The sequence below is a fragment of the Bombus terrestris genome, chromosome 6 (assembly GCF_910591885.1).
Source record: "Bombus terrestris chromosome 6, iyBomTerr1.2, whole genome shotgun sequence".
NCBI classification, from domain to species: Eukaryota; Metazoa; Arthropoda; class Insecta; order Hymenoptera; family Apidae; genus Bombus; species Bombus terrestris.
The window spans coordinates 924,510-947,772 of record NC_063274.1 but is presented as its reverse complement, the minus strand read 5'-3'; the positions used below and the strand labels follow the sequence as shown (position 1 = coordinate 947,772).

General features: G+C 40.7%; 1 protein-coding gene across 2 annotated transcripts in view; it reads left to right on the top strand.

Moving 5' to 3' along the window:
* The first annotated feature begins 218 nt into the window (after positions 1–218).
* Positions 219–23,263, top strand: part of LOC100643268 (zwei Ig domain protein zig-8) — a 59,213-nt gene continuing 36,168 nt past the window's right edge. Inside the window, exons 1-2 of one of the 2 annotated variants that reach the window (XM_048406353.1) lie at positions 219–1,661; positions 3,659–3,837. In XM_048406353.1, coding sequence (XP_048262310.1) covers positions 3,708–3,837 — 130 coding nt within the window. In that variant the 5' untranslated portion in view covers positions 219–1,661; positions 3,659–3,707. Of the gene's footprint in view, positions 1,662–3,653; positions 3,838–23,263 lie in introns of both variants that reach the window. The other variant, XM_003402839.4, reaches the window with a different exon arrangement.

The window sequence follows — 23,263 nt, the reverse complement described above, 5'->3', positions numbered from 1 at the left end:
TCATCGCAATAATAATAGGAGCGCTATCGACTGACTACGTTAGCACGGCAGCAGTGACATTGCTGGTAGGAGGACGGTTAGCGTGGAACAGTGTGGAACAGTGTAGAGCTGTGTAGCGCGGTGTGGAGCAGTGTGGCGCGGAATGGACTCGTGGAGCGGAGTGAAGCGAGCGAGCGAAACGCGGCGGCAACGGAGGCGGAGGTGGTAAGAGTCTACGCCGCCGGTGGTTGGTGGCAGGGGAGGGGGGCTGATATCTGGCTAAGCGCGGGCGCAGTTGGGTCGCGGTCTTCAGCACGGCAGCATTTCGCTCACCGATCTCTTTACGCAACTCTCTCGCACTCTTTCTCTTCTTTTCTCACTTTTTTCTTGACTCGTCTTTGGACACCGCTTACTCGCTCCTTTTGATCGTCCACTTATCTGCCTATCCATCTTACCAGCTCCTTTCTCCTTCCTCCGACAGCCTCACACTCCCAATCCTTTCTTCCTTCCTCTCTTCCATCCTCCCTTCCATCCTTCCTTTTGACGGTGAATACCGCCCCCTCCCTCCACTCACTCTCTCTCTGTTGCTCCGGCGTGGCGCGGCGATTTCGTTTCAGTCGGTTCACCGGCGCTGCCCGCGGTATCGGCAATGCTTATACACACGCGATGAAACGTGTTTACGAAGGACGGAGTGTGCGTGCTGAATGACGAATGAGTGGCACTTAAGGAAAACGGAAGCACCGCCGACTAGATTGGCGATCGTCGACTGCGCGAACTCATCGCGAGTTCCATGTTCCGTTAGTGCATCTTCGCGCAGGATGCATCCGTTTGTCACGTGGAAATTTGATTTGTTCGGGATATCTTGTTCGCTGTGAACTGTGCAACTAATCTATCGTCGAACGAATCGATAACAAAGTGTTTGGCGACAAAAGCTTCTTTCAAATATCTTCGAGAAGATCCGAAGACAGTGAAAGTTAGGTTATGTGGAAATAGAATTACTCTATAACTGTAATTACATATTATGCAATACCGTAAGTTAATCTAACTCTTTTCCCTTTTGTGTTGCATGTAATTTGACCGGTCAGTGATTTATTGGCAGTAACGCGGCGTGATTTGTTAAAAATTCTTTTGCAAAAATGAACAAACTCGTAAAAATATGCATAACCTATTGGTAGACGCGTTATTCAATTTCGCTCGTACGTACTTCTCAGCCATTGAAAGTGGTGTTTCTGTATGATCGGTTTAAAAATTATTATATATATTTATATATGACGAGTATCGTACCTACGTCGCGGTAAAATTCCGGTGGCGGTTTCGAAACTTAATCCATTCTCCTACTTGCGGCTACCTTTTAACCGATCTGTTCCACTGTGTGGCTTCTGAGGACGCGTTATGACGATAAACGTCGTGTGAGTTCGTGGAGTGTCTAGTTAAGAAAAAAAAACATAATATACAATGATAACTGAAAATTCGAAGTGAAGCGTGATCGCACCGAAACAATGTTTAGTGAAGCGTGAAGATGAATGTTTCCACGTTGAGCTTCAACGGGTCGCTTCGGAAAAAATCAAGAGAAATGCAGCGGACAAGAAAAGTACCCGTGGCCTCGACACGACTGCAATAGACGTGTTTTAGCGGTAACTGCGGATCAACAACTGCTGACGCAAGTCGCTTCGGCGATCACGGTACGTTTTTCACGTTGAAAATGCATCAAGTACGGTACATAGAGCAGCCTGGTCAGCTCTTCACCATAGTTCGTTGACTCGACCGTGACAACGCTGTCGGACACGCGTTCGCGTTACATTTACATTTGCGTTTGCATAATATCCACTAAATTTTCCACGAAAATTACTCGTGACTACTCGACTAGAATATCGTTTACCGGATAATTAGAAAATATCTTCCGATCGATTGGGAAAATTTTACAGATCTTTCTTTCGTTTGTTTCGCTACATATCTAGTTCGGTAGAAATACTTGCTTTAATAATCGTTATTAAATTTTCAAATCTATGAAAATATTTCGAGGAATAAGAGAACAATGTTTCGTGGACGATCGTGGATAAACGATTTACAGCGGAAGAAACGATCGTGTTTCCTATTTTTAGACGTCATACAAAATTTCACTGCCTGAAACTGATTCCCTAGAATTTTCTAGCACAACCATAACTCGCGAACTTAGGAGCAACTCTGCCTTTGATTTACTGTGCGGCATACGAAGAACGAAATGTATACGAATATATCCGATTCGAATATTAAATAAAACACATCGCCTATTATCTCGTAAAAGAACTATCAGTTATTAAAATTCACGATTCGACTACTTAAAGCAAATTTTTATTTCCGCGCAAATTCATTTTGACCGTTCACTCGTCGATCGTCAAACAGTACGAAGCAGGCGGTGCACGTTCATCGATCAAAGTAAAAAGGAGACGCGTGCAACGATAACGGTTATTGATGTTCATGTAGCGAGAGGAATCGAATCAACAGGCCGTAACAAATCCGGAGCTTATTCGGTAGTATTTATTCAAGGTTGGTGAACAAATTCGATTTCTAGTTCTGGGCATTAGAAGGGCGGCTTGAAGTTTAAGCGAAATTTACGCGATACGACGACAGACGTGCAAAATTAATATGTCAAGTCCGGTATTGCACCTGCGCGCGATTAGTCTTGCCAATTACTATACGATATTATGCAGCAACGATCAGGTCATCTCGACGGACGTCTCCAAGTCATAATTGTTACAGCGCGACGATCCAAAACTTTTATGTCGATCTCGATCTCGATCTCATCGAATAATCGGTCGAAGAGAAGCAGGCTTCGTTAAATCAGAAATTCGCTCGCTACGCGTTCGTCGAATTTCCAATTGGAAGAGATAAATTTTCAATGACCAAGGGAAAATAGGTGAAAAGAGAGCGAAGGTTAAACGCGTGCCGCTTTAAAACGCGGAAACGAAGCTAAACAGTTTTCGTGCGCGTTTAAAGCGACTACCCTTTTAAGCGATTATCCAACGATAGAGTTGTATTCGAGATTGATTTCAATTTACGCACAAGCCAGTCTCGCAGACGCGTCAACGGTTGTCGGCTCGTTCATACAACAGGCTGATTATTGCCGCGTAATAACCGGCCGGTAATAAATCCACGAATAGATAATCGAAATTGTAAACATCGTGAAATTGCTGTCGTGTCGCTTTCGTATCGGCAACCCGTCTGGTCAGGCTATAAATTGTATAACAAATATTATTATTGTACATATTGCTGTAATCTACACGGTTCGCGTTACGCAAATGCCCATTATTACATTCGATCGCAGGGTATTTATTTTCGATTAACGCGAGACTTTAACGATCTGTCGAATACTTGTAGCGTCATTTAGAATTTGCGAATAAATAATAAATGTTGGACGCGAAACACCGCTTCATTGGTAGTCGTTTACGTTGAAAGTAAGTGGATACTCGTGTTTAAAAAGTCGTTGTTGTAAGTATAAATTAAAATTGACGAAAACGAAACAAAAGATAGGCGAAACAGGTGTTACGCGCGTGTATTTCGATGCGAGTAGTTTTCGTTAACGAAGAGAAACGAGAAGAGATGTTATCGATGGGTGAGATACGGAACAAAAATGAGGAGATTCGCGGACGACGAGAATTCGGAGCGGAAAGTGAATTTCTGTTTATTGTTGGCAGAAAAGATATATCGCTCCACTTGAGCTGGCACGACTTTGAGCCTGGTGTTGCGAAATGTACCGGAAACGATGGACCGTGAAGATTCTGCAAATGGATTTACGGTACAGCGTCAACGGGAGCGGTTGGTGCGCGCCAGCTCTAGCCAAGATGATCTGCATTTTCTTCTTTTCGCTACTGTTGCACGGTAAGCCGATGCACAATTTGTTCGTACTCTGGCACGATTACACACGTCGCGATAAGAAAACGTCCTCTTCTTGTCCATTGAACTTGTAATCAAACAAAAGTTGTCCTTGTAGAAAAAGTTAACTCGGCTTCGTAACTTTGAAAGCTAATTTTAAGCTGTTCTATGAAATTCGGGCAGCGCGCTTGTCATTGGAAGTTCTTTCGTTCGAAATTGAATTGCTCGCGTTAAATTCTTGTTAAAAAATCGATTAATCGGAGAGGGAAGAGAAAATTAACGTGTCATTTAATCCATGGTACAATCCGAAAAGTAATACAGCTCGATGCTATATATACGTATATACAGGTTGTTCAATTACCTTTTGTCACTAATTTTTCGTAGTATGGTATGTACATAGGTCTGTTTATTCGGGTTGTCCGCGCGCGCAATCTCGATTTATCGAGAGTAAAATGCTCGCGTTCGTCTCTCGTTGATTAGAATTTTCCTATTTGATCCGGTTAACAACACTGGCCAGTGCGACAATTCACAATCTACTCTCATTTTGCTAAGCTTTCATAGTCTTGTTAATTCTTGTAAAAGAGTATTACCCATCGAGTAATTGAAACGCACATCAAAATTTTCTCCTCTTTGGCTTAATCCGAATCCGAATAACGTACGTACTCGATAAAAATTCCTATTGCGCGATAGTTAACGATCAACCGATAGAGCCACGTGCGTTTAACGCGCATGGAAAAATTCACGAATCGCGGTATAGTATATACGTATATAGTACGTGCATACCTCTCTGTTCGATCCGCAGCAGCATTTTTATTACGGCGCGAGATCGGAGCATGCTAATTCGGAGAATCATGCTTTCCCGTGGAAACCGGTGTTAAACGTAATTAAAAAAATGCAAAGGCAGTTCTTCTTTGAAATAGCCAAGTTGGTTCCATGCACAAATCGTTTTATCTTCACGCCAGTGACTATGACGCGTCATGGAATTGTCGTAAAAGTTGGCGAACCTGGTGGATGTACGATAGGCAACGCCGAAAACACTGGAAACGGTGGAAATGTTGAAAACGTGTAAAACGAGCGAAATGGTAGCGCGGAGGGGCGAGGAATCAGGAAGTGGAAATTAACGTTAACTAGTGTGCGGGCGTGGCTCGCCATGACTCGTCGTGGACAGATAAAAACGCATTGCAGAAAACAATGATCCCTAGGGACTTTGCAAATGTTGTTGCGGTCAACTAAAAGAGCGGTTGCACGCACGCTGTTTTAAAAAGCAGCTGTGTACCTACGTCGCTACATGTGTACTATCTGCGCGACAAGCTCGTTGAACCAAATATTCCGCTCGTCGAACTTTTTACAATACTCTCCGCGCTCGTTCCTCTCCCGACCGCTTTATCAATTATTTCCGATTATCCTCCGTTTAATAAATATCGCGTTGCAAATATTTTCGCGAGAATGCAGCCTGTTGTTTTATCGTTGGAAAACTTTTACGGTATAATCGGGCTTTGCGGACGATTAAATTTGCATTTCTTGGAATGAACAATTTTAATAGAATATCGTGCGTAAAGTTACATGTAATTTGCTTTTTACGCGATTGATAATAATAATAACCTTCTGATCCTGTTGCCAATTAAATTTTCAGCCAGAAATAGTTTTTACATAAACGTACGCGTGTATATGCACTGTTAACAAACAGAAACGCTGCAGGTAAACTTCTTTCTATTTGCGTTCGTTTCCATTCGTCCACAGTGTTGCTACAACTTTCAAAGAGGTGCTTTCTCTAAAGAGGATAAACTCTTAACTCATAAATATTGAAACTAGCAGCTTGCCAAATTGTACGTGTTTCGCTTGCTCTTTTCGAAACAATTTCCGTCGACAACCGCGAGGACCCTCCGTCGAGTGTTACACGAATAAATTCTAGAAATCTCGACAGCCTGAATATCAAAGTCCGTTAAAACGCGAATCGATAGAATAAAACATTGAAATACGGAATTTCTACTCGATAGGAACAAACGGTTTTTCTTTCTTCTCTGTACATTTTCGTTCGGCCTCTCTCTAGATTATCATTGTTTGCTGATTTCCTTTGTGAGTAACCTTTGAAAAAGAGATATCGAAATCCCGCGAAGGAGAGGAAATGTAAAAGTTGAAAGAAAACTCCGGATAGGCGAAATAAGTTTGGGAACGTGATACCGCGTTCTCGGTTTGCAAAGCAAACTCGACATTTGCCGCCGGTAAACACGTTTATCCGAAAGTTATAGTTGGATAGATTCGATGCGTGTTCCTCGGTATCGGCCGGTGTCGCGTATCGCGATCGCAGTCGCTATCTTCCGCGCCAGTGTCTATTGCTCTCTCACCGACTACGTACGACGTAATGACACGATGATGCGACGTTCATAATTATGTTAGCTTTGAAGCGTTTCCTGCAAATGGAACGCCATAGTTTACAGACCGGGGGTTATTTCATTCTACGGAGATTCCGACCATAAATCCGAGGGAACGACGAATTTACGTTCGCGAAACTTCCCCCTATACAACCGCCACCGTTAATAATTTGCCATATTTTGCTTTCACAACTTCTTCGTGCTTTGTTACCCGACGTAAGTTTCCCGTCGAGCCGTATTCCGGATTTCTTCCGCTCCTCCGAAAAAACATCGCGCGGAACGCGAGAACACAGCGACTAACCGTTAAACACCCACAAATGTAAGCACGCCTATTATTACGTATATACATTCGACTCAATTTCGTGTGTATGTATATGCATATGCGTATGTATACGTATATACGAGAACATATCGGTTCGTTCGTCAAACTTTGAACGTGACTGTTACACAGGTTTCATCGACGATGTCCTAATACATATTTCGTTCTTTGTTTCTCCACCAAATGCATTTAAAACGCGATTTGTACGAATGCGTTGCTTTTAATTCCGAATTAATATTAAGACGCGCTTTTTGAATCGATGAATTGTCGATAAATTTCAGCGTTTTTAATCGGAGCAAAGATATAAAGTTCAGCTGGCTCGTTTCGTTATAGAGATACAACGATCTGCTCTTTATCGAAGAAGCGTGATCTAGTAAAGAAAGAAGATATATTTGAAGATGTATTTTTGTAGAGCTTCTCAACGTGTATGCGCGCTTCCAGCAATAGTGGACTTAATCCGCCGGAAAGTAAGAAAACATGTCCGTCGACTGTAGAATTCGCTCCTTCGAAAACTATTGTCCTGTAAAGATAGAAGGTGTTTCAAAGCTTTTGTCAGGGAATGGTATTTTGACACAGTCTATAGGTAGAAAATGAAGCTGCGCAAGCAACGAATTAGAAAGTAAATAAAAAGATAACGGAGGACCGATGAAATTACGTCGTTTCTCCGATAACGGTAGCTGCTTTGAAGTTTTCGACGACACTCGATCAAAACCAGCCGCAATGTAAACTCTTGGACAAGAAGTTGAACGTAATTCTCGCGAGCTCTTGTGATTCAAAAACTGGGTAAATATTCGTAGATTCTGTTAAAATGGACGGTGAAAATAAGCGACGAAACGTGGAAGTAACAGGAATAATGGAAACGCGTAGAAGAAAAGTCAATAGCGAGAGATCCCTCTGTATTACGCTCATTTATAATTCAAAGAATTTACGTTACGTTAGCAGGCAAGCATCAAATTGTAGAAGTTCGTGGCAGCCTTCAATATTTGATGGCTGGAATTAGGTTTATTTAACAACGCGAAGGCAGTATTACAGCTACGTTGATGAGTCATACACGACTAATGTGGTTTACGCTCGGCGTTTCAATTTCTCTTTGACGTACGTTGCAATACCGCAAATACCGTGCGAACCTTACTGTACAAACACCTGGATAGACCCGTTTTCAAAGTACACGTACATCGCATTTAAAGGCGCCACGATACCGGAGAATCTGATTGCCAAACGATCGCGATTCACGTTCGATTCCACGATAAAAGCAGTCAGAATGTCGATAGTCGTGCGCGTCATACCTCGCAGTATTGTCGATCGTCGAACGCTTAAAGTTCGACATCATCGATAAAACGGAGAATATCGTCGACTACGCGTAGTTAATTTTATCAACCGTAAAATATTCTAAATTTCCACGTTGCGTTTATCACCGCTTGAAATCATTGACCGACGGAAGAAAGTCGAGGCGTAACGTCCCATTGGTACGAGATGGAACGCGTTTGAGTCGATCCATCATCCGTGGTTTGACCGCGAGAGGGAAAACGATCGTTTCTCGAACGGCTTACCGGTGGCTGTTCTTCTTCCCTATAAAACGATCAAATTCTCTCGGAGTGGCTGGTTTGGTTGGCACAGTCGACCGTCGACTTTCTTCCTTCCGTTGGATATTTAACGAATGTTCGTTCCGGAATAACACCTCTGCTAAGACGTTTACGAGTGCAAGTGCCCTCTGCGGTAGAAGAAGTATGGCGACGAAAACGTCAAAAAAGTAAAAGAAAGAAACTTCCCAGCCTTCTTTCTTTCACGCGCACTGTATTACTAGAAAACGTTAACTCGTACTCGACCGATGCGAAAAAACATCTGCGAAAATTCTCACGGGTTCGTTCGAGGATCGAAGCTATCGATTAATTTTATCAGAGCAGAAGAGACACGAGATAAACCTATCGTTCAACAACTATTTAAATCTGTTTCGTTTTCCCCATTTCACTTACGATTAATATTCTCATCTATTTAGCGAGTAAATTATATTCAAATTCGATTGTACCATGTAATATGTTCATATATCACGTGATTTAGGTAGATTTATATAGATACACGTATAATAAGTGCTGGAATTATTTTCATTCCGGTTATGGATCTTGTTTCAAATGGAAAAATCGAATTTTATTGAAATGGCACGAATAAACCGCAATATAGATGAAAAAGTATTGCGTGCAGCTTGAAAATTTCATTTTTTTACAATATGATTTTATATTGAAAAGATGGTAATAATAAATATATGTATATTTATATTTTATTTGACTTGCTCGGTTGGCTAGGTTAGCCAACTTTATCGAGAGAATTTCCCGACTTCTGTGAGAGAGGTCCCTTATTCGAACTAAACACAGTAACGATATTGTTGCAATTCGTATAAAGACGGATTGTCCTTTATGGCGGCTAGCAATTAAATTCCGAGCTCATTTAATGCAATGGGTCGTAATTGATCCAACTGCGAACATATCTCAGAGGAATTCGACACAAAAGGAGTATCACTGAGATAAGATCGATCAACTCAGATGTTAGGTTCTTCCGACAACGAAATAATTAGAATCCCCGATCGAAAGAGAACAACGATACTGGTTAATTCTAAGCGTTTCAAATCACTTCGAAGTTTGACATCGATTAACCCTTCTCTCGGTGAAAACAAAGTATCTCGTCGTTTGGACGTTAGGCCTCCCCTTTTCGAAAAGGGCCTCCCCTTTCGAAAGAATTATTCGCTTCTTCATTGACGAATTCTGTTATCTTCGTTTTTATCTTCTACACTTTCATTAAAAATAACAAATAACATGAAAAATGGTTCGCAAGCTAAAACACACGGTCGTGAATTTCAGTAGCAAGGACCTCGAGATAGGAGGCTTTGCTCGGTGTAATGGAAAGTCGTCCGCCGATATTTCTACATTTTCTTCCGCTCGGACAATTCGTTTCGGTTCAAGAAGAAAGACGTCACTGTCTCGATTGTAAGACTCGAGATTATCTATAAATTTCCAACCGAGTGCCTACGGCTAGAGTTATCCGATAATACTTTCCTGCGTCTCTTTGGTCTCCAGTTGACCTACCGCAACGCCGCGCCGCGCCATTGTTGAAACGTGCGCTTAAAAACCGATTCGATGAAGAAGTTTTTAAAGACTAATTAAAAAGTCGTAATAGCTCGTAATTAGCAGCGCGGCAATGACACTCTTTGCGAGCTAATTCAGACGAGCACGAGACGTTGAAAAATCTGATTTGGAGAATTAAAGCAGAGATATATGGAAGCGCGTGTATGTATGATATTCGTATAAAATAGGAAGTTTATAAACGAGATTTATCAGTAGCTGTTAATATCGATAAATAAAAGTCAGCAAATCGGATGGTATATTCGATGGAATATTCGCGATCGTAGATACGCAGGCGCGAATATATTTAACCTATGGACAGGCCCGCGTTGTTTTTCACTGCTGCGCCAGAAGATTCTCATAGATCAAGGCGACAAATAACGCCAGTCACCGCAATATTCAAACCAGGTGATATATCAATCCGCAATTTACGATGTTGTTATGTCACCGATACGAGACACTCCTTTCTCTCCCCGCTTAGTTGTCGAGAAAATATGGAGCAATCGGGTAACTAATCTGAAATTTATAACGGAATCAACCGTTTAAAAGATGACGTTCCAATATGCGTACATGATATTTGCACGCGCCAAATTATGCCTCTATATTGACATTTTTAGGATAAGAATCCTCACACGGTATATTGTACTTTCATACGTTGCTGCATACATTCTACTCTGTTGTTTATTCGTCCCTGTATACGAATTGAATTTGCAGTTTTGCCGTTTTACCTCGAAATTGCGAGCGTTATCGTTTCGTTAAATTTCGTCGAATATCTTCTACTGTACTTTCGAGTATATCGAGCAACGAGCGGATGACAGTTTTAGATTGGTCTAAATCATTTATGGATTTTTACCATTTATTTTTATTCCCATCGATCATGAAAAGTCTGTATAGCGAGTGTAAGTGAGAGAAACGGTGCGCTTTCGAAATAACTAGGAGATCGAATAACGAAAGAATCGAGAGCTTTTTACTTAGCGCTGATTCATTGCATGTCGAAGACAGATGATACGGTATGAAACTAGTGGAATATTCGAAGGATTCAGGATGTCTATGACGATCTAGCGGGTAAAAAGCGTATGAAATATTCAACTGCATCGAGACATATTTATCAAAGAAACTTATCACCGTGCTATGAACGACATTTTACAACTGTAAATAATTGCACCGATTCTTTACAACAAACACAAAGTACGACAAATACCGATTAGCACAAATGATAAACAAGAATTGTAACATAACCGTAACATAAAATAAAGATAGTAGTCAAAAGATACGATTCGATGAATTCTATATTGAGTTGACGTGTGTAAAAGTACATAATGCATTTGATATTCATGAGACAATACATAAAAATCAGGAATTCCTCCGATATAACGATCGAAATCCTGATCGTGAGCGCGACCCACGAAGAGGAGATAGTCCCTGCGCATGAAAAAGATCTTACAAAAGTATTCCCGGATCGAAAAGCAGCAACTTCCTCGCATAACGCTGCTGCGTTCTTCCAACTTATTTCCCAAACGATTCGTGAAACTTCTGTTTCCTTCGACGAAGAAAAGAATGGAAGCGATAGCAAGCGTTCTATTTCGTAATTTCCATAACTTTCGTCTTCTAGTTACAGTCTATCCGGTATAGTTTCCGTATTCTTAATCCTGATGACACGGCGTCGAAATCGAAATGCACTCGCAGTTGAGAACGAAGCGAAACTACCGACCGTCAAAAATGCCTCGATCCCGTTGAATCTCGCGGGCTGTAATTTGTTCGAACGGACTTGATCATTCGCGTTATCGAAGCAGTTTGTTACTCGCGCGACGAATAAACTGCATTGTCCGTCGAACGAGGTAAACCGGGTTTCTTTTGCTGCGCGAAAACGAAAAATCGCTCTTTTTTCGGAACTAACGAGCTGGAAGGAAAATCTCGTCTTGCTATCTGTTACGAGGACGAATCGATTGGATTTTTCGTAAAGCGTGGTGAATTTATCTGGGATTCGACGAACGCGTAAATCGAAGATAGTTTGATCTTCTAGAAGAAAACAATCGATCGGAAAGAACCGCGGAACTTTATGCGGACCGGTTTAAATTCGTATCTGAAAAGCTATGGCGATTCCTCTGGGACTCTGCCAAAGCAAAGTACGATATATACCATCTCGTTGGTCGCGCTTCGGCCTTTTCCGCCACGCTCCACCGTTTTCAATTTCGTAGATCGATCTTCTCCGCGCGAAAGCTGCGTAGCGCGATACTCACGAGTCACCATGGGAGTAAGAAGTATGTATTTCTATACGGTCGATCGTAATAGAATCGCAGAAAGGATTTCCCCGCTACGTCCTCGAAGCTGTGTCGGATAAAAAAAACGTTTCTGTCATTAATATTCAAACCATATCGTTTTACACGATGCGTGCAGCCGAGATTTTCAAGATATTTCTGACGCTGTATATCGGTGAAACGTGTGGGGAGAACGAGCGAGACGCAACACGGATACGGATACAAACGCGAACGCGAACGCGAAGGTGTTGCGTGAAAAGACGAGAGCCGAATGGCTGAACCTCACTTTCAAAATTTCCATATTTATGCGAGATGCGACGTTTACGGAAAGCCTGGTGCAGCTTGCGCTACGCAGACAACGATGTCGTTCCTTTCTTTCTCGAACAAAAGTCTGAACGACGCTTGATGCGATTCTAGACTGACAAAACATTTCCAAACTCGAGGAATATCTAAGCACATACATATGGATATTAGACGAACGCGGCAGTATATTCGATCTTCGTTTCTAGTATCATTTGTCATTTGTAACTTTACCGTTTGGTGATTCGCGAATAACTAATAGACGGTCAGATAGGTATATCCGTTACGAGGAGCGTTTTGATTCGCGGTATAATATTCGATCGTGCATCGGCGAAAATGCTATTTCCATTTGCATGGAAACGGACAGGTAAAAACGAAAGTGTTTATAAACAATCTATAGCGAGATTAAAAGTATACAGCGAGCTCAATTCATCGAACATGATAATTGCGATGGGAATATCGGTGCATTCGTTTGATATATCGTGATTTTCGATGCGCGTCAATACTTACTTTGCCTGTTAGAATGAGAATTATTTTTCAACGAATAAACGCTACAACTTTTGGAAGAATAACACATACGCACGTGTATCCTTCTTGTTTCGTCTCGTCGCAAATTTGTCGTTATCCGTGTGGAAAAATCGAGATACCAACGATATTCGTCGCGTAGGAAATGTTTAGAGCTTCCGAACAACTTATGGAAATTTAACATGGAAACGAACATTATCCCACGAACGACGACTAATACATATTTTTGATCGGAACGAAATCGACGGAATTTTTAAGGCATTCGAATCGAACGTGTTTCGTTGAAAGCACGATGTGTTTTTTTTTGCTCTTCCTCTCTGCGTCGAAACTGCGCGACGACTTCGATAGGCTACCGCGATTTCGCAATGAATTCACGGCACATCTATCATTCCGATTCGTCAGTGTCAAAATCGCGATCGAACAAACGATTCGACAATCCTGAACCTTCAACGACAAATCTCCGGAATTTCAGTTGAAACTGCATAATCCTGTCCTGTGCCTCTGACGTTGATGGATAAATGTCATTTTTTAAGGACTCCTTGTAAAAGATGTTTTCATACTTTACAGTTTGCTGGTTTCGATGTTGATCTATTATCAACGTTTATAGATCGACGATCGAACCATTTTCCAGCTGTACATTTTTCTATCGCGTTTCCAACACTAGTCGAAACACGAATAAAATGTACCCATTTTAAGACAAAGTAACGAGGATTCATTACCAAAGCGAACTTTATGGTTTCAGTAGCCTGAAAGATACTCTAATCTGATACAAGGAAAAGATAGACACGCGTTTCTTTGCGAGCGATACTTTTTAAAGATTAAAATACTTTTTAAGTCAAGATGAAGAACGCGAAAGACAAAGAAAACCAAAATTGTCTATAATTTAAGATGAAACTTTTCGAATTGTATACGGTGTCATAGATCGTATCTTTAAAATCGAAGAAATGAAAAACATTCTGCATTTTCACTTATGTACGCCGATGGAGACTCACTTTCGTTTATCGTCATTTATATTAATAATATTTATGGAAGAAATAATAAAGTTGCTTAACGTTAAATTCTATCAAAACGTAGTAAGTAGTTTTGTATTTCGTTTGTTTTTCTATCGTCGACGATGAAAATATACACGTATAGGTGAATCTGATAGTAAGAATCAGTCTATACTCGTGTAATAAAGTAACCACAAAAAAGAGCTTTCTATGTTACTGTATATGTTTATAATACTGTTTTCTTAATTAGACGGCAAAGCTCTTAAGAAGATTATATGCTTAGATTGCCAGAGCCTTATCGTTAAGACACGTCTGCAGTTGTCAGCAATTTTCTTCGGTAGCCTCTTCTTTACTCGCTGGTATTCTCTTCTCTTCTCTTCTCTTCGCTTCCCGAGTAATAAGACCCTTTTTCGACTTTTTAATGGGTCGTCGAAGCGATGATTTATTCGTTCCACGAGAAAAGACGTTCGGACTTTTATTAAGGGAGCTCGCCATGGAATCGTTAAAGGCTCGACGAGCAAAGCTATTTCTTTCGAAATTCGCGGATCCGTGAAACGTTCTCTCGACTCGATTCAGCAAAGGCGATGCATCGTTCTTTAGCCTTTAGAGTTCAAGTTAGTCACGTGATCAATTAATTTTTATTCCGAATAATCAAGGTTCCACTCTTCGTCCATCGTTGTTCCGCGTCTGAATATCGCGTCATTTTGGTAACGATTTAACATTCGCCTGGTTATTGTCCTTCGAAACAATGACGAAAAACCGTTGTCTGGAAACTTTCCCTTGTCAAGCACACCTCTCCTTTGTTTTGCAAATATGTATACCAAGGGGTACTAATCGGCTCGAGATTTCCTCAGAAAGATAATTGCACGTCGAAGGCAATCTCACGACCGACAATCGTAGTCTGCAAACAAGAATTTTTACAGGATGATAAAGCGTCCGTTTATTCTTTGCCGCACGATGAAGAGAAAGCGGTAGTTGTTGCTTAATTAACGCTAATTGCTGCCTTTTTTCGATAGAGAGTATGTACAGACGAGGCGTGTTTTAATACTGCGATGGCCGTCTACTCGATGCAACAATTTATTAAGCTTCGCGCATCGCAAAGGGTACCGTTTGTTTAATGGAATAGAAATCGCATTGCGTTCGAATTTGGAGTTTGCTCTCTCCAAATTACTCGGCGTACACAAAGCTGATCCGTTATGGAATTATTGAAAGCATTTCGGACCGCGTATCGCCTTTATTTTCCATTATTACTCGATACATTATGTCCGTATTATTAAATCATTCATTTTATGTAACTGGTCGTGAGGTTGAAAGTAATTCCTTTGTTGTATCTAGTATATCGCGCAAATAAAATTATCGTTAAAAATGTGCAGAAATTATGACATTATTTCAATTACGTATAATATACAGCATGTTAGAGGAAAGGATTGACAAAAGAAATTAAACGTAATTATTCCAACTAATTGACGCGTTTCATAGAAGTAAAAATAACACTGAAAACTGAATCGAGCTTTCGAAATTTTTCATATTCTCGATGCTTTTCCTGTAATTTTTCTTCTGTGCAGCAAATTTTTCAATTTTCGAAGGTCGATATCAACGTGATACAAGGAAAACACAAAATTCCTTTCCTATTCATTTCCTATCCATTTCAATTTTCTAATTCATTTCCTATCGCGTTCGCGATAACGCAATTAGGAAGTTGTAGGCGCAAATTTAGACGAGAGATGAATACGACGAAAGCGTGGACGCAGGTAAATCGTAGTCAGCAATTTAGCGTGGTAAGAAGGCAAAGAGAGAGAAACGGGTATACACATTTTCACGGGTTCAGAGGAGCACTCCATCCAGTTGGTTTCGAGAATAGCATATCCTTAAACGTTCGCTGACCCTATTTCGTCTAATTAAATCGGAGTTCCTTTGAGGATCTTAAGCATCTCGTTTTCAGTTCTATCTCGAGTAATTTGCTGCTCCGTTATATAACGCAGCGCGTTTTTTTTTTTTTTTTTTTTTTTTTTTTTTAATAAGCGTGCCGTTCTCGTTGCAAAGGCATCGACGACGTTGTTTTTCTTCGTTTCGATCGTGCCTTCTGAAGACGTTTCAAAACGAACGATTATTCAGCGTCGCTCGTTGCGAGACCTATCCACTCTTGAAAGCCGCGGGTTTCCTCCTTCCTTTCGCGAATCGTTCTTCGAATCAACGTCCAACGTAATCACGAAGTATCTAGCTTGTTACGCAAATTTTTAGAATCGCCACGTTTGTGTTTCAGACGACACCGATCGCGTTTCGATTTAAAAAAAAAACTGCTGGTAATTTGGTTACGGAACTTGACGAGCGAGAGGAATCGGTTTCGGGTCGAGCAAACCGGCATAGATTCGAAATTAAAGCTACAAATTATTCCTGTATTTCGTTCTACCGAGTCGCTATTGTCGTTTGCGACTTTCCAACCGTATAATTCATCATCGGATGCGGTGGCGGAAACGAGCATTCGAACAACTTCAACAGCCACGATTTATCGATTATGCTAAAAGCGTATTAGCCTGGATGAAGGAAACACTGACCCGAAAGTTTCGAGCGTTTTTAGGTCTATCTGACGAATTTTCTTCCGAGCGACTCTTAACGGAAAACAAATATTTGCGCACGGCAGCTAGAGTACGAAAGTTCAGTTCGTAGGGAAGTCAGTGCCATAACAGACGAGTCAGTTTAAAGTACCGGTTGCTATGAAAATGCTTTCGCGTCTTCGTTTCACGCTTTGCTAGCAAATCCACTGGCGGCTCTTCGCTTCGAAGTTCGAAGAAAGTTTTTCATATTTCTGGTCTCTTATTAAAGCGGAGCTCCGATTGTTGAAACCAGATGAAAAGACGCTTATGCCATCTGTTTTTCTTGGAATCTCCTTTTCGCGTTCGATTACACGCCAGTCGATGGGACTAACGGTCCTTCGAGAATTTCTTCTTGGAATGCGCGTTGCTTCCTGACCGAATGGACGTCTTGGAAAAAGGAATATCTAGAAGAAAAGCGAACCATGATCAACATGAGAGAATAGAGGCAAATTCCTACGCAAGAATGTCTCTGTAACGAAAGGAACAAACGTTTCACATCTCCTTCGTATATGTAAATCTGTATGAAATGTCTACGAGTTAATATCGTATGCCGTGTCTTCTTCGCCGACGAGAAAATATTCCTCTGTCGAAATACCTTTGCCTCTGAAGAAGGTATCCTCTTTGCAGTATCCCAACCTTGTGCGGACATACACGTTATAACGTACATATGTCAAATTTTTTGATGATCTTTTCATAATATCAAACATCCTCGGATTTCCTTAAATTTCAAACGAGTAAAGACAGTTGTCGAACAACGTAAACAGGACAAAACCAGAATTAACTAGAATTAAGAGGAATTTCTGCGAATGCAAATCGTATAAATTTAATATTTCTGTTTAATCGTGCAGACGTTTGGTACGATATAGCTACGTCCTGGAGAAACGTTTATGAAACGATTCGCGTTCCGTTGAATGATTTCCAGTATGAATTTTAATATCGCTAACGGCATCGGAATCGCGTCGTAACGAAAAGAGGAACGATTTTAGTGGGACGATAGAAGAAAAGGTGGTTAGCGCGAACGGTAATTCCGTTCTTACGTTTATGAAGAGCGTCGGCATTGATGAGTTCTCTGTCGGACGTGTGCGTGGTTGCGCATTGTTACGGGCAGCACAAAACCGGCAGTAACCGCGTTCCCTTGGAAAACGTGCTTCGAAAGGTATGCTCTAATGCTTTCATTAAGCGAATTCATTGAGCCAATACGCGGGTACTTGCTTTCAAAACTGCATGCTCTCGTTTCCTCCATCTTCGTTCAAAGATAAAACTAAACAACTAAAGTTCTGCTCTCGAAATCCATTTTATCGGCCAACGTTTCACCGGAAATATTTCATCCGCAATTTCCAGAAACATGGTCGACGCGACGTTTCATTCGTTATTCTTGACAGTACGGTTCCGAATCTTTGCACGTATCAAAAGTTTCTCGTTAATTTTTTGACTTTGAATATCTGAGACTCCACGTATCACCGATCCGATGCAACGTCGATAAAGAATTACCTTTTAATTATCGTCACGGTAGAAGATACCATCCTGCAACCTGAAAGGAATAACATTATATAGAAAATTAATCGAAATACATTTCTAGCCTTTTTCGAGATTAGAAGTAGTATTTATAACGAGATCAGCGTTCGCGACATTGACGGTGGAAAAATTAAATTTTCTCGCAGGGAGATGAAAGAAGTGGTAAGGAAACCTCTGTGGAGTTGCACCGGCAACTTCAACGTTCTCTAGTTGAGAACGATATAAAAATGTTACTCCCTTATCTCATATTCTCCTTACGAAAGAAGACATTCTTGACGGCATACTTTGTGGAATAGCGTTATTCGCGATTTCTCTGCTCGATCTTTCTCGAATTAAAAGTATGCGTTGAATAAGTCGAAAAAGCGATATGTGAAATGGAATCTTCGGCAAATTATCGTGGGTTGGATCTAGGTACCTACATACATATTCATTTTATTAACGATGGCTCTTTTGGTTTCCGTTTCTTCTATTAATCATTTCGTCTCCCTAGTGTAGCCCAATTCGTTCAATTATTTTAAGATACGACAATGTATAATACGCTGGATCATATAAATTTTTAGTATTTCTATAGTTCCCACGATCGAATTATTTTTCCTCGCTATTTTAAATCTTAATACTTTGTCCGTCTACTCAAATACGAAGATTAACACAAGAAAGAACAGCTATAGGTACGTGTTTTTTTTGAAGTAGTATATGTATAATTGGCCGTATATCGGTGAGATTTCAGGCTGTAAATGAAGCTCGTATCAGGCCTAGCATTCTATGCTGTTAGGATTTTGCAACGTAGGAAAAAGGAGCGTCTGGACGATAATCAAACATTAAAGACGAATTGCAGCGACGCGATGTTTTGCATTTGTTTGAGCGTGGAAGGACAGAAGACGCTCTTAACGAGCAGCTGTATAGCTTATTTTCTACGAAAGTAGGCTCATTAGATGTTTAAGGAAGCAAACCGACTGTTACATTCTTAAGCGGGCTCGTGCTATAAAAACGACCGATGAACAACTCTGCTGCAAATGACAGCTTAATTACTTACACACGGAATACAATGCAAAAGTAATGCGTTTTCAATTATCCGCACGCCTCGGTCTAATTTTTGATCTGCATAAACAAACGAGCCAGCCGGTCCGTCGTAATTTCCCTCTAGAGTAGGTAAAAAGTTCCTCGATCTTTATTTTCTGTTAATGTAAGATTAATCTTGCTGAATTCTCGTCCCTATGTTTTTGCTAAATAATTTGCTACGTTATTTAAGGTTACTCGTTCGCGAAGGAAAATAAAAAAACACGTAGGTTCCTAAGATAAAAAGAAGAAATATACGAGTATATCGCGTAATAATATTAGATCGGGTCCCGATCGTAAACGTACAGTCGTTTCGTGCGGACCGTGAAAAAACGCTATAGCTTGAACCTTTTTCTATCGAATCTACCGTATTTGAAACAAATTTCGCTGAATGTAAAATGGATGTGTAAGTGAAAGTATCAACGATAGGGCGAGGAGCGTAAAATTGTCGATTTTGCGTATTTAAGGTAGTACGATTGTGATCGCGATGCAACGAAACAAATAGGCAGTGCAGGTCTAGTTATACCAATTCAGCTCTACCTATTATGATTTAGGAGAAATTAATGCGACTGTTGCACCCCGTGTATTCTACACTTAATATTCGTGTTAGCTTATCTTCACGCGGCGAATGTAATTATCAGTATGAGTTATACTCATAACGGCGTCGGCCGTTAGGCGAATTATTTCGTACACACGTGGTCCAGTTTCTGGCTCTGATATTTGTTATGCTTTTCATATTTACGAAATAAGTCAAATTCGATGTAGCGGATAAAATCGATGTAGAACGTTACACGTAAATTGCATTTTGAAACGGCTGCCGTGTATGACATTTGAGCCGAGTCGATTTCAGGAATTACGTTCTCGTTTGGTAAAATCTCGTTTGTCATTTCGCCGGAAATATTTCACTAACGGGAGAGCTGTTTTTTCCGGCGTTGGTGCGGCGAAACAGCAATATCGCATCAAAGTGTGGCTATTTATAGGACGCTTTATAGGACGCGTTCCATGGCCGCTAATGGCGATTAACTTTTGAAATTGCAAAAGTTATTCTTAAAAACAAAGTTTACTTTAACAGAGAACCGACGGACGAACAGCTTTTTTCTTTTATACATCGCTGTTTTCTAGTAATCGGTCAAAATTAAACAACGCCAATAATAACGAGCGAAAAATTTTAATTTCTAGCGAGTAGCGAGTCGCAAACTTTTCATTAAAATCTTAAGTCCTCGCTTAATAAAGTTTCTTCGCGAAATGGCGACGGTACGCGCATTATTCAAAAGGGGATCTTAGATCCACTGCGCAAACTTGCGTCGTAGAACCGGTTAGATTTAAGGAGGGTTAACTAAGTGGTTATTTACGGCAAATCCGTGAAATTCCTCTTCGCTTGCAGAGGGTTCGGGTTTTAGGAAACTCCGTTCGGCAGCTGAGAAGATGGTTAAGAAACGTTTGACTACCGTCATAACTCGCACCAATTCTCCGGATAACGTAGTCCCCTGGCGGCTGATGGGCCAGCGCCAATTTCGTATTAACCCCTCTGTCTTTTAGCTTTTCTGATATATTCGATGTCGGCCCCTGTCGCTTTTATCCAATTGGATTAGCTCTGCCTCCCTAGATAATGCATCCATGCCTCGGATCGCGTCGCATCGCGTCGTAAGAAAAGTCGCATTTCCCTAGCTGTAAACGCGGTCATGCGAAACAATCACAGAGCGAAATGCCCTTCGATAAAAAAAATCACGATTTCTCGAATCTATCTTGGTGTAATCGCTCGGTAATTTTCTCGGCATATCGCGCGTAACAACAGATCTTTGTTCAAATGCCTTGACTTTGATTTCTGATAAATTCATTGATTTACGCTGGCGTATTTCCGGAAAGTTAAGGGCAAGATTCAACGAGATAGGAGTAGGGGCGATCTTCTAAATTTACCGAATAACCGATATCCGGTTAATCGGACCGTTTTTTTTACCATCCGTATGTTAAATCGGATATCGATCTAATATCCCACGGAATGACGGACCGATAATTTAATCTCCGTTTTTAAGTGAGTTTCGGTTTGCGCGCGAAATTATTGAATTTGCCTTGCACGAAATAAACGTCGAAACAATCTCTCGATGAATGTTTCGTATCGCAGGATTCAAAGCGACTGACTGTCTTTAAAAAGTATCATTGATCGAACGAAATTTCGTTCCTCTAACGTATTCCCACTGACACAAGTGCCTTATCTATTACCATCTGCTTTTAACAAGCGCGATATAACTCCATAGCGAGTTTATACGAGATAACATAACGAGTCGTTATAAGCCGCTACCCATGCAAATATTCGATACATTCTACTGAAACTGGATAATCGTATTGCGTTCAAAGTTTGATTATTAGAGTGTCACTTTTCGTGGTGGGTCGTCGTGACCGCGATCGAGGCATTAACGGGTGACGAGAGCACGAATGGGGACGCGTACGCGTGCAAGTACGAGCTGGCACGAAGAAACCAGCAAAATAATTCATCCGGTATTCTCCGGTTCGTGAAGAGTAATGTGGAATAATGTTTTACACCGTGGCGGTCCTTGGCGAGAACGAGCCAGGCCGCGATGTTGCCTGTAGCCGCAACGATGAAATGAATTTTGCAGTATTAAGGAGAGCGTGCACTTCATCCGTCATAGAGTTTTTGCCGCGCGCTATATGGCAAAGCGCCAATAAACCGACTTTCGCCGTTATTACCAGCCAAAAAGATAGAACCACAAACGAGTTACAGGCTAGATCTGTAACACGCGTTATACGTATTTTTATGTCACGCGTTTCGATAGCTGTAAAGTTCCCTTACCCTGTTCCCATCATTCCCAAAGTTATCGATTTAGCGTAGAGCAAAATTACGACGTTCGTAGTAGTTAGAATCCAGATTTAACTAATTTTATTTACGTTTCTTACGTATAAAAATTTTGCTTTATGTAAAATTAGTGTTGTAGTGGCGGCAATAGGATTTCCAACATAGGATAATAATTAAAGCGAAGAATTCGATGGAAGCGTAAAGTTATTAATATTCTTTACAAACTTTCAAACAGACCGCGGATCAAAGTTTTACGCTTCTCGGTAAACACGACGATAACAATTTCCAGACGAGGTAAAAATATCACATCGGACAGAAAGAATAAAATTATTTCCTCGACGCAGTTTTGTCGACGGATTTTAAAAGGAAAGAAGTTCCTTTCTATGTAAGCGTGATCCCGTGATCTCGGTATAGAGTCTCGGCGAAGCTGTGTGTTTTTCCGCGTGTTTCCATAAAGCGAGAAAGCCAGTCGGGAAGAAAGTCGTTAAGTGGATCGCACAGTTTTGATCCTTTCGCATTAAAATTATTTATCCGAGAGCTGTTCTTTTTGCGCAACTGTTATAGCAAAGGTCCCAAGACAAAAAGCAATGGTCCAATCGGCGTCACGATTCACGAGGAACATAAGCATCGAAATAGCGACGTGTTTAATAAATGCTGTTAGATTAGCGTTGTTACTTTATTTCTATACCTAAAGTTTATTATGCATGGTATAATTTATAAGTTACGAACGATGTGAAAATGCGACACAAACCAGCAAAGTTAGCTTGAAATATAGTTAAAATATTACAATTTTATTCAACGTCATTGCGTTAAGAAGTGAGTAGTAGACGTGCGATCATAGTTGTCCTTTTCGTGATGTTATTGCAATGTCCTACGGAGCTGCGGCAGTTGCAACTTCGCCAGGACACGAATGTATGCGAGTTACTTCCATTGTTTCCATTTAATAAAATGGAAATAGATGTAAAGAACAGAGATGGCTGGCTTTACCAATGAAGCGAGTATTTACAAGTTTTTAGGAACCCGCGGTATTACTCTACCTCTCTTCTTATACATAAATCATTGCCTCGCTTTGGAAATATAAACTTTTGTTTCTATATCAAGATACGCCAAACGAACCCAACTGATTGACTTGACGTAAATTTTACATTTATACATACGCTTAATGGAAAAAGCGATAAAAATAGGGGAGAATAATGGAAGAATTCGGTTAAATTATTTCTCGAACAGAAATATATTCGCCACTTTTTATACCGATTTCAGAAAATAGGAAAGGTATCTACGTTCGACGCGTGTATCTTTTTCTTTTAGTACGTTTTTAGCTACTCGAATAAAATTCTAATCGTTCGCCTGTCTCTCGATTTCAACGTTAGGATTGGAAATGTCAGCGTGTACGAATGCTTTTTAACTGAGCATTGATTCTGTCTCCGTGAAACAATTTTCATCGGTAAGAGAAGCTCCTGTTTCGGAGAGAGTGGCGTAACGAATCGGTGATAGCGCAACACAATGATATTCATTTCCCGATACAAACATCACGAACGATGTTGCGAAAGGCAGATAAAAAGAGAAAATCGTGGCTTTA